Source organism: Artemia franciscana, chromosome 11 (assembly GCF_032884065.1).
Source record: "Artemia franciscana chromosome 11, ASM3288406v1, whole genome shotgun sequence".
NCBI lineage: Eukaryota > Metazoa > Arthropoda > Branchiopoda > Anostraca > Artemiidae > Artemia > Artemia franciscana.
Window position 1 is genome coordinate 5,435,471 of NC_088873.1, and position 12,440 is coordinate 5,447,910.

The 12,440-nt window shown below is 37.5% G+C and overlaps 1 protein-coding gene across 1 annotated transcript in view; it reads left to right on the forward strand.

Moving 5' to 3' along the window:
- The first annotated feature begins 1,072 nt into the window (after window positions 1–1,072).
- Window positions 1,073–12,440, forward strand: part of LOC136033337 (serine/threonine-protein kinase B-raf-like) — a 46,332-nt gene continuing 34,964 nt past the window's right edge. Inside the window, exons 1-2 of the mRNA XM_065714130.1 lie at window positions 1,073–1,154; window positions 3,590–3,749. Coding sequence (XP_065570202.1) covers window positions 1,073–1,154; window positions 3,590–3,749 — 242 coding nt within the window. The remainder of the gene's footprint in view (window positions 1,155–3,589; window positions 3,750–12,440) is intronic.

Here is a 12,440-nt window from a genome sequence, read left to right on the forward strand (position 1 = left end):
CGGGATAACACGTAAGTATTCCAATCTTTCTTGGGGAGGGATCATCCACTCCCTTTATGCGCTTTTATTAATTACTTGACTATCGGTTCAGAACAAACATGAGAATGAAGCGATGGAGTTTGTTTAATGACTAAAATTTAGTTAGACGACTAAGCTTTGAAAAAGAGGTTCATTTCCCCGAAAAACGTCCTATTTATTTAACCATCACAAAACGTAGTCCTTTTTGTATATCTAGGTCTTTTAGGAGGGAAGGAGGATGAAGCTCCTTTTTTCCCTTCTCTCTGAGCACTCTGAACACTTTTGTGTTTTTGAAGGTGCCGGTGAAACAGCTATCGTGCTTTGGATTCTCCACTTCCTTTGTGTGGTTCTATTAATTACTTAATAATGAGTTAGTGTCACAACTTATGATTCTATTCCAGGGATGGGAAAGATTGTTCGTTTATTTATGGCGACTAAAAATACCATTTGTTATGGCCAGAAAAATGAGTAATTTTTTTTAGGACTAAGATAATGGGGAAAATGCGAGACGATTAAAAGCTTTAAGGCTCCGTCGCATAGGCCTTGTTTGGGGAATTGATTTTGCAAATGATAAAAATTTTCTGGAAATTTATAACTAACTGTTGTAAGGTAATAGTCGTGTAAAATTTCAAAAATGAATCTTCATAGCCTTATCTATATATGATGTAAATAATATCAGTCCATGGAATAGAGAAAAGAACAGAGGTATCGCCAGTTTTCGTTCTATTTGCATTCTGAAATTACAACTTAACTCTGGGCTAACGGTGAAGTTTTGCAGAATCTGGCCTCTGTTCTTTTTTTAGTTCTTTTATTTTTGGAATTTGTAGACTTTTGTTTAATTAAAGGAGAAACATGACCTGAATCGAGATTTTCCTCTCAAGTAGTAAACCTACATCTGAAGAAAAGATTAGCCTTTGATGTTTAGTTCCTTCTCTCTCCTCCCCAAGAGAAGGTTAAACGATGATTTAACGATTTCTTCCGTGGAACTTGACTTTTATTCGGCACTGGACAATTTATTCATATCATTCTCTAGCCATAAGTTGGACATAAAGATATGCCTGTATTTAATTCGAGTGAATATGGTGTAGTCTCTAGTAGACGGAGTATATCACGTCCTGCTGGCTCTCGGCATCGAGGTGCGAAATTTTTCCCTGATTCGAGTCACATGAATCAAGATTTTCGTCAAAAGCAGTCAATTTAAATCTGACTGGCCCTTTGAAATTTATTCTGTCCCAAGAGAAAGTTCCTGTCTGTATGTCCGTAGAACCATTCCACTAAAGCATATACGCAAGAGTGTTCGGACTTGTGCTGCCATCGTACTTATTAGATTATCGCTGTTGTTCCCAGAGCTAGGGAGTTGATCCACTTCACCATAGACTCTGACTCTTGAAACTTTAGACATAGTTGCTCTGACTCCAAACATTTTTTTTATTTTGTTTATTATTGCCACTTGTTAGTAGTAATTAAGAGTATTTAGCTTGTCTCCAGCCTTTATATGTTTCCATTTACTCCGACTCCAAAGGGCGTATACACCGACTCCATTCAGCAAAAAATTACTAAAACTCCGATTCCTACTCCACAGTCCTAGTCATTTCTAAAATAGTGTTTGAATTTTCTGTATATTCTAGAAAAAACTTCACAGTCACATGTATCTAAGATATAGATTATTTGAGCAATTAAGTTATAGGTGAATGTGCAATTCTAGAGGCGGATATAATATAAATGGAGATGTTCCTAACAAGCAGTCAATCTAATATCGATTAGCCTTTTGAAGTTTGTCATCCCCTTTCTATGTCCCAAGAGAAAGTTCCTATATGTTTTCTTAAGTTTTTCTCCGTAAAAGCTTGAATAATCCGTCATTTCGTTCAGTTATGTTCCTATTATCCTAATAGGAGGGTTTCCCCTGCTATTTACCCTATAGCAGGGTTTCCAGTCAATGAAAAAAAAATCACTAGATTTGAGTGTTTTTGGTTGATTTGGTGATTTTCTTCAGTAATCTAGTGAGTGTGCTGATTAAGTGATTTTTTAAGTCAATATAAAAAATCATTAGAAAAGGTTATAAATCAGTAAGGGCGGCAACCTTGTGCAATAGCTTTAGCTCAATTGGTATGTGTCTGTGCAATTTGAGCGAATAGGGCATAGTCTATAATAACAGGTTATTTCGGCCCTCGCTTCCAGTAGTTAATGCTTCCTATAGAAAAAGGTGGGAATTATTAAATGCATTCTTTATTTATTTATATTATACGATAAATATTCATTGTTCATATCTAATCACTTATAGATAAATGTTCATTTATCTCATTTTTTTGCCCGAAACGCTGAAATTGTTTTTTTTTTTGGGGGGGGGGGAGAAAATAACCAAGGAGGCCCGTGGCTTCCCGTCACCTGGTGTACAACCGCCACGGGTTTTGCACAATTCAGCCGCGGTTGGCACGTGACCTGGTGTATATGATTTCTAAGAGCGGCCCCTAGAAAGTAACAATGTGAATATTATATAGATTTATTACCTGCCAAAACTACAAAATACAATAGGTGGCTGAGTATAAGAAAATAATAAATAAAGTAAAAAAAGACCAACTACAGATTACAGTTCAACACGAATATATACAACAGAACGGGCTAACTCAATATCGGGATAATAAAAAAGTCCTTATTCTTTTGCAGTGCTACTCCTGCATCATTTGGCATCCGATAAAAATTTTCAATTCAATTTTCAGTTGATCATTTCGAGTTATCCTAGAGTATTAACTCCTGGCCGGTGCAAGATTAAGGCGTATGAACAAAGAAAAAAAATGAAGAATGGAATTTACGTAGCCCATAAAAAGTGGTAATGCCAGCCGGTGGACAGAAAAGAAGCGAAAATAAGCAGATATTTTGACAAGGACCTCCGCTAAGCTATCTTCAGTGCTTAAAAATTCAAATAACATTTTTCCTCAGTTGAAATCAAGATCACCTGACCGCACTTTTAATGGAAGTTGGTTAAGTAGGAAAGCTAAGTCGGTCGGAAAATTCTTGCTCAACCTAATTGGTGATTGGTTTTTCGTTTATTCTGGCTTTTTTTTTTTATTAAGTGTATCTTCTGCTCTGTTCGGATCTACTTGAAAAGGTTATTTTTTCTTTTTTTTAGTACTGAAGATGGCTTGGCGGAGGTCCTTCCCAAAATATCAGGTTATTTTCGCTTCTTTTCTCTCCACTAGGTGACATTACCCTCGTTTTCGGCTATTAAATTTTTATTCATTTATTTTTTTTTTAATCTTTGTTCCTACATCATATAGAGCCAGTGTGGTTTTAGATTGTATTTACAAGAATTAGGGTAGTCTAAAGTGGGTAACTTTTGGAGTTACCTTTATCAGTTATCTTTACACGTGGAGTTACTTACCATTATTAGCCTTACGAAGTGGATTTTTTACGATTACATTTACGGCTAAATTACTCCCACTAAATTTCTGGTATATTCATTCCAGGCTATTTGTTTTTTTATTCAAGTCCCATTCATCCTTATAGGGCATTTTGAGGGCGCTCTTTTCGAAATTTAATATACCACATGCTGGTATGTTGTTCGATATTGCAGCTCGATATTCTACTCTGTCAAGTGCAGATCTGGATAGTTGGATGATATGGTGCCTGTCAACGTTGTGCGCCTCCTCAAAAATTGGACTTTCCACTGTACAAGGTGGGCGTATAGGAGTAGCGTCCAGCGTTATCAACGCAGTGCAATGGTGCCGTTTTTGGTACATATAAAGGTGGTGGTGTAATGCGGTACAATTGGAAATTGTTTGGTATAACACATTTTTTGGTACATTTCGGTTTTATTTACTCCTTTTTGACTCGGATATCTATTCAAGTTTTTTTTTAACGAAACTTTTCTCCATGTAAAGGCACATTTTTAACCTGCTGTTGAGATGGTACTGATTAGCTTGCGGTACAATTTTAGTCGGAAAGATTGTAAGCGTTGGCAACGCTGGTGGAGATGTGCCATTTTTGAAACGGCATATCTTTGGAATCGCGTTAATGTTGACTTCATATCACCACTTACGGGCCTAAATTACTAATTCATTGTGCACTGGCTTAGGATTAATTCAGAAAAAAAAAACATTTTGTATCTGTCTCTTTCAAACACTAACCTGACCTAACCTAACCTAACCTAACCTGTCTCTTTCAAACACTAGTGGTGACCATAATGCTTATACAGAGCATTTGGCGATCCTTATGCAACCAATTCAGTTTGACAATGTGAAAAGTAGACATAAGAGTGGTTCTGCCATTCATAAATTTTTAGATTAATAACCAGTAAACATATGTCATACATCTGGTAGGTGTTTAGAACAAAACCTGAACAAAACTTTACTGAACAAATTTGAGTCTTCAACTGACGCTTGAACTGAAAGCGCATGTGTTTGATGTGCCAGAACTAATGCTCTGCTCAGGATCCTAATTTTAAACGAAATCCATTGGGTTAATCTGTTGGGTATTCATGGTGGAATGTAAAAATTAGGGCGCGCCCACTTTAGAATTCAAATTTTAATTTAATTGGACTACTATGTAGCTCTTGTATCCAATGGTCTTAATTCACAAAAATGCAAAGGGGGGGGGGGGGGTGAAATGTATTTTTCAAAATCTATGGGGAATACAATTTGTTTTCAGTTTCTTAAATGAAGTTACCGAAAAGCTTTAGACGAAACCTATTGGGTAGTTATTCATGGTGAAGTGTAAAAATTAGGGCGCGCCCATTTTAGAATTCAATTTTTAATTTAATTGGACTACTATGTAGCTCCTGTATCCAATGGCCTTAATTCACAAAATGCAAGAGGGGAGGGGAAGAAATGTATTTTTCAACATCTAAGGGGAATGCAATTTATTTTCAATTTTTATGGCACTTGGTATCTACCAAGTGACATATAGCGATCGCTACTTCTGTCGGTCCGTCTGTCTGTCCTGGTTTTGCTAGTTTAGGCGCTTCCAGGTAAGCTAGGACGATGAAGTTTGGCAGGCGTATCAGGAACCAGACCAGATTAAATTGGAAATTGTCGTTTCCCCGATTCGATCATCTGGGAGGGAGTGGGGGGACGGTAAATCGGAAAAATTACAAAAAATGAGGTATTTTTAACTTAGGGACATGTGACCGGATCTTAATGAAATGTGATTTTTGGAAGGATATCGTGTCTCAGAGCTCTTGTTTTAAATCTCGACCGGATCCGGTGACATTGGGGGGGGGGGGGAACCTAAAATCTTGGAAAACGCTTAGACTGGAGGGATCAGGATGAAACTTGGTGGGAAAAATAAGCACAAGTCCTAGATACGTGATTGACATAATCGGAACGGATCCGCTCTCTTTGGGGGAGTTGGGGGGAGGGTTAATTCTGAAAAATTAGAAAAATGAGGTATTCTTAACTTACGAAGGAGTGATCGAATCTTAATGAAACTTGATGTCTGGAAGGATATCGTGTCTCAGAGCTCTTATTTTAAATCCTGAGCGGATCTGGCAACATTGGGGGAGTTGGGGGGGAACCTAAAGTCTTGGAAAACGCTTAGAGGGGAGGGATCGGGATGAAGGGAAAAACAATCACAAGTCCTAGATACGTGATTGACATAACCGGAACGGATCCGCTCTCTTTGGGTGAGTTAGGGGGGGGGTTTAATTCTGAAAATTAGAAAAAATGAAGTATTTTTAATTTACGAAGGAGTGATCAGACCTTAATGAAATTTGACATTTAGAAGGATCTTGTGCTTTAGAACTTTTATTTTAATTCCCGACCAGATCCGGTGACATTGGGAGGAGTTAGAGGGGGACTTGGAAAACGTGAAAATCGAGGTATCTTACGGAATGGGTGATTGGATTTTAATGAAACTTAAGATATAGAAGAATCTTATGTCTCAGATGCTCCATTTTCAATTCAAATCGGATCCGAGGACATAGAGGGTTGGAGGGGGGAAACAGAAATCTTTGAAACCGGAAATCTTGGAAAACACTTGGAGTGGAGAATCGGGATGAAACTTGATGGGAAGAATAAGCACAAGTTGTAGATACGAGATTGACATAACCGGACCGGATCCCCTCTCTTTTAGGGGAGTTGGGGGGATTTCCAGTACTTTGGTGAGTTCGGTGCTTCTGGACGTGCTAGGGCGATACAAATTGGTAGGCGTGTTAGAGATTTGCGCAAATTGGCTTAATAACAGTCTTTTCCCCGGTTCGACCATCTGGAGGGGGCTGGAGGGAGGGGACATCGTGAAAATTGAGGTTTGTTTATCTTACGAATGGGAGATCGGATCTTAATGAAACTTGATATATAGAAAGTTCTCATGTTTCTGATGCTCCAATTTCAATTCTAATTGGATCCGGGGACATTGGGAGGTGGAGGGGGTAAAGGGAAATCTTGGAAAACGCTTAAAGTGGAGAGATTGGGATGAAACTTGATGGGAAGAATGAGCAAAAGCTCTAGATGCATGCTTGACATAATCGGACCGGATCCCCTCTCTTTTAGTGAAATTGGGGAGATTTCCAGTGCTTTGGTGAGTTCGGTGCTTCTGGACGTGCTAGGACGATAAAAATTAGTAGGCGTGTTAAAGACCTGCGCAAATTGATTTAATAACAGTCTTTTCCCCGGTTCGACCATCTGGAGGGAGGGGAGATCGTGAAAATTGAGGTTTGTTTATCTTACGAATGGGAGGTTGGATCTTAATAAAACTTGATATATAGAAAGTTCTTATATCTCTGATGCTCCTATTTCAATTCGGATTGGATTCGGGGACATTGGGGGGTGGAGGGGGTAAAGGTAAATCTTGGAAAACGCTTAGAGCGGAGAGATCGGGATGAAACTTGATGGGAAGAATAAGCACAAGTTCTAGATACATACTTGACATAACCGGTCCGGATCCGGTCTCTTTGGGGGAGTTGGGGGGATTTTTGGTGCTTTGACGAGTTCGAGAATATGCACCAAGATCTAGATACGTGATGGACATAACCGGACTGGATCCGATTTCTCTTGCGGAGTTGGAGAGATTTATAGTGCTTTGGCGAATTCGATGCTCCTTCACGTTCTAGGACGATGAATTTGGCAGGTGTGTCAGGGACCTGCACAAATTGACTTGAAAACAGTCATTTTAAAGGTAGAATACCGAACAAGAAAACACTGTATTTGCAAGTTTATCTTTGTAGTAATTATCAATAAACAAAGAACAGAAAAATCGGTAACTATAGTACCGAGTCTAATTTTAGGTTCCGACCTCGTCACAAGTGCCATATGAACCCTTGGCTCTTGTTTATGAACTAAACATTTTATTACTTAATGCGAATCCCTATCATTAAGCTTTTCCACTCTTGAGAAGTAAAAAAAAACATTAAATACAAAAATATTTGCCCCATTTCCCTTGTGTTAGAGCATCGTTCGTGGAGTATGGGTAAAAGATTTAATTTTTAGAGTGGTGGCTGGGAGGGAGTCAGTCCTCCTAATATAAAGGGTACCTTCTGCTTTTTTTTTAATGTTTGTATCCGTTCTTTCTTTTGGTTGTTATCCTAAATACGAAAAAGCTACCGCATCCTCAACCTCCCCCCTCTTTACGCGAAATTTTCACTTTTGTATAATAATACTTTGAAGAATTGGACTCATTTTGTTTTTGGTTTCGTAGAAAGCGCAGTTGTGCTGCTTAAGCAATGAGCTGGGCGCAATGTATTATTTATTTTATTTTTTTATTTTTTTGGTTCATTGGTATTTTGGTTTGTTTTAGACCATGGCACTTCGTATCGAAGGGGTTGTCGTAGAAACTTCAAAAAGGGCTCCCTCGATTGGAAATTGAAAGGGCTAGTGCCCTTTTGAATAGTCGAAAGTGATTGAAGGGCAACTAACCCCCCTCCCACGCCCACCAGTTCTCCAAACACATCCAATGAAAGGTTTGAGATTGCTATTTTTTTCAGCGTTGTTGAAAAGCTCGTGAATTATATCTTTGAGGATGACAAGCCCCCCCCCCCCCCCCGATAACCGTCATGGCAGGTATTGGAAGTTTATACCCTGGGGGCATATAAGTTTATACAGAAAGGGTGATCGTGTAAACTTTGAAGGGGTGACCCCAAACACCCCTTATTTTCCTGAAATTTATCTGATAGAAATTTCGACATGGTCATTTGTTGTCGTAGAAACTACAAAAAAGGTTCATTCGATTGGAAATGGAAGGGACTAGTGCCCTTTTTAATAGTTGAAAGGGATTGGAGGGTAACTAAACCCCCTCCCAAGTCGAAATTTTAAGGTAACCATATTTTTTAGCATAGTTAAAAGATCCAGAAAGTATGTCTTTGAGGATGAAAACTCCCCCAGAGCCCTCTGCGTAAGGGTTGTAAGTTATGCCTTGGGGGCATGTAAGATTTTTATAGAAAAGGTGGTCATATAGGAGGGTTCAGAGGGTTTATAGGAGGGTTCATTGGATTATTAATCAGAAGCTTTGTTACCTTTTTTAGGTTTCAAAGTGATCGGAGGGCGGATAATCCTCCCGCCTCACACTTCGTATTTTCTCGAAATGCATCTGATAAAAATTTTGAGATGGCCATTTGTTAGATGGGATTTTGAAATGGCCGAAACTTCAAAAAAGGCTCATTCAGCTGGAAATTGAGAAATTGACAGGGTTTTTTTTAATAGTCAACAGCGGTGATGGAAGGGCAGCAAGCTCCCCCACGCCCTTCAGTTTCTAAAACACATTTAATCAAAATTTTGAGATAGCCATTTTGTTCAGCGTAGTTCAAAGATCTAGAAATTATGTTTTTGAGGCTGACAACCCCCCCCCTATATCAGCCGAAAAAATAGAGTCTGTTGATTTATTATTTTATAATGTACTCATTTTTTTTTCACTTAGAAGGGTTCCTATTACTTTCGTTTCGTTGCCTAGAGCTCTTTCTTGGTCGCTCTCGGATGTGAAGGAGATTGCCTCTCCTACCTCCTCAGCTTTTGTTGTCTAAATCCAAGTCTAATATTTGTGCCCTCAGCGAAACAGTGAGCCCTTGGTGGCTCGATACGATTTTCCCCAGGAAAAAACACCAGTCCGTGACCTATTTTTTTTAAAACGTATAAAATTTCGTGTTTCTACATATATGGACTTAGAAGCTTCTAGTATAAGACATTTGGTTATACCGAATTTGACGATCTAAGTCTCATAAAGGTCACTTTCTTTTTGGAGATTTTTCTCTCTTTTCTAAAACTATGCAAATTTTCTGAGGCTATTAACTTTTGACGGGCTACCTTTAACTCTAAACTGAAATTTGTATAATTGAAATCACCATGAAAAGCATATTCTTTTGATATGTGTATCCTTGTCAAAATTCCTATTTTTAGAGTTTAGATTACTCTTAGCACTAGTGGCTGTTTACTTATGTCTGTTACCATGAAATGTCAGATGTGTAAAATAATTTTTTATCCTCTCCCTATCCAATGGAATGTATGCCCTGCGTTGCCTTATTTGGAGCATTTGCCTGTGGAGCTTTAGACAGCTTTTTGATAGTTCCAAATCTTAAACTTAAAATAATTTTTTCTTCAGTTCCATTTTACCGAATCCCGTTTAATCCCTTGTTCCTCCTAGAAACCTTAACTTACTTTCGTCAGTCGCATCAATAGGGGGAGAGGGGCTGTTCCGGTAGATTATTTTGTCCTCTCTACATTTTGACAACACTCGGCCCGCTTTGGATCTTGTACAAATTGGAATTTCCTGCGTGATTCGTTTTAAAAATGGTGCAAACCCTGCTGGTGCATTACTTTTTTTGCAGAAAAAGCTGGTGATGGGAAGATGGGAGAGGCTGAGAGCTATGGAGCTATGGAGGGCTATTTTTGTAACGATTTAGGTCTTGCTTGTTTTTGAGAAGAGTTATAATCTTTTTTTTTTTCCTGTTTGTGTAACGCAACATAAAAGTTGTCTTCCACATAAAATTTTCAATTTGCATCCTATGAACCGATTTTTGTTAAAAAAAAATAATCCAGTACACATTCACCAAATCTTCAAGGAATATTGAGCACTGGTAAAGACTAAATTATACATGTATTGTAAGCTATTAGTTGAAAAATTGCTGTGGTTGCCGTTGGGAAATTGTTTCCATGTAGAAAAGGAGGAGGAATATGCAACATCATTGTTTTGAAAATGTCTTTTCGTATTCTCATTAAAAAAATGTCGTTTTTCGGTATTTGCATTGGCAAAAAGAAAAAGAAAAAAAAAGGACAAATTAGTCCTCTGCTAGATTTTGAAAAATCCGTTTTGTCCCCCCATCCCCTAATTTTCGTGAATAGACGCCACCGGCTTCAGTATAACCAGCTCTTTGCCGTTTCCTGCAGGTATGACAATCATCCAACAATTTACTTAAAGCCAACAAAATTAAGGATCATCAAGAGCTGTCCACAAACCATCATGGTTGCTGCAATAGCTGCAACCTATTAAAGGGCGAGTCATTCCGACATAGAGATTAAACACAGGGCCGTATCCAGTATTTTTTGTCGGGGGGAGGGGGGTGGGGGTTACAAAATAATTTTATTCGTAGGGGGGGTACAAAAAACTTAAGAAACGCAGCAAAAATGTGTGTATATTCATTTTTGTTACGTTTTTGAAGAGGCGGGCAAACATTTCGGGGGGGGGGCACCCCCTAACTCCCCTGGATACGGCCTTGAGTAAACATAATACAAATTTATAACTATGAAAATAAATTTTAAGAATTTCAAAAAAAAAGTATATGAAACCCCTCAAAGATGATGTCTAATCGAAATAAAGTACTTGTGTATTATAGCGACCTCACTCAAGAAGTGAAGTTGGGTTAATCATAATGAAATATACCAAAATATGATGAAAATATTATATTTTAGTTACAAAAATAAAATTATGGAAATTACACCAGAGAATTATGGAAAGCAGGCCACCCAGAACACATTATATTAAATACCTAACCTAACCAACTCTTTATATTAAATATTTATACCTGCATAGTAGTCTATCTCACTCAGGCTAAGCGTATTATCTTCAAGTGCACACAGAGAAACAGGATTTGCAACAGATCGAGAACAACAGTGTGTTCGCTATAATAAACAAGTACCCGAAATGAAGATATACCATTGAAATAGCCACCGTTTAAAATCCTGAATAGGGGGTTTATTGTCCCCGATTATGAAATATAACAGAATCACGTTTTTACATAGGTAGCCCTGATGTATCCCTTGCTTTCAGTTTCAAACACATTTATATTTTATGCTAGGCATTTTGGCTCATGGCGGTTTTAGCTTACGAGTTTGGTATGAAGTCGCTACAGTCAGGTTTTTAGGGCACCCCTCTCTCCAACGCTGAATCAAAGAAAGGGAAATATGTCCAAAAGATGGGACTTGCTGTAAGTCGCGTTTTCTACTCTTTTTTTTTTAGATATAACGTTGATCTTGTCAATCTGGATGGTTTCTTGAACTTTCATGTTTCTAGGAAAAAAAAACAAAAAAAACAACTACATGGCAAAATCTACGAAAAACATGCTATAAAGCTATATTGCTATAAAGCATGCTATATTACATGCTATAAAGGGAGTCAAAACATTCACAATTAAATAAATAATTGCAAGAGATCAAGTTAAGTGGCTAAAAGAACGAAAAAAAAACTTTGTTTCAAAGACCAGGAGCTACTTGTATGATATAGCGCCAACCTAAGATACAATCCAAGATATAATCCTGAAAAAGGCTTATGCCAGCTTTGCCTCTCGCTCAGACTATCTGGCTTTATCTCCAATTATCCATGGCGTGATGGCGACTTGATTTTAATTCAAAATCTACGGGCTCTACTCGCCAAATCTACTAGCCTTGGCTAATTTATTAAGATCATTATATTTGGTCTTAAAAAATCATTTGATTTTGTATCAAAACCAAGTTTGGTTACGTTAGGTATTATATTTTCATCATATTATATATATGATGATATATATCATCATATATATATATATATATATATATATATATATATATATATATATATATATATATATATATATATATATATATATATATATATATATATATATATATTATATATATATTAAGAATTAACCATATATTAATTCGTTAATTTAATGAACTTTTTAAAAGTTCAACCATTTTTACTGTTGAATTTTGAATTTTGATGCTAGGGTCTTTTTAAAAAGTTTGGGCCCTTGGACATAGGGTCAAAATATCCACTGAATTGAATTGCACTGTCTTGGAAAAAAAACTCCATTGTTTCTAAGTTGTTTTTGTTTAATTTGAGGTCGGCGCTATATCATACAAGTACCGACCAGGAAACTACAGAGATAATTTCTCATCAGCTTTGAACTGTTTTATGAACAATTTGTGGTAACAACAGCCCACACGCAATCGAATCTTTGGGGATGGGGTCAATATCCCCCTTCTGAGATTGGCCCAATAAATCCTTTCACCGGAAAACTGTAGATT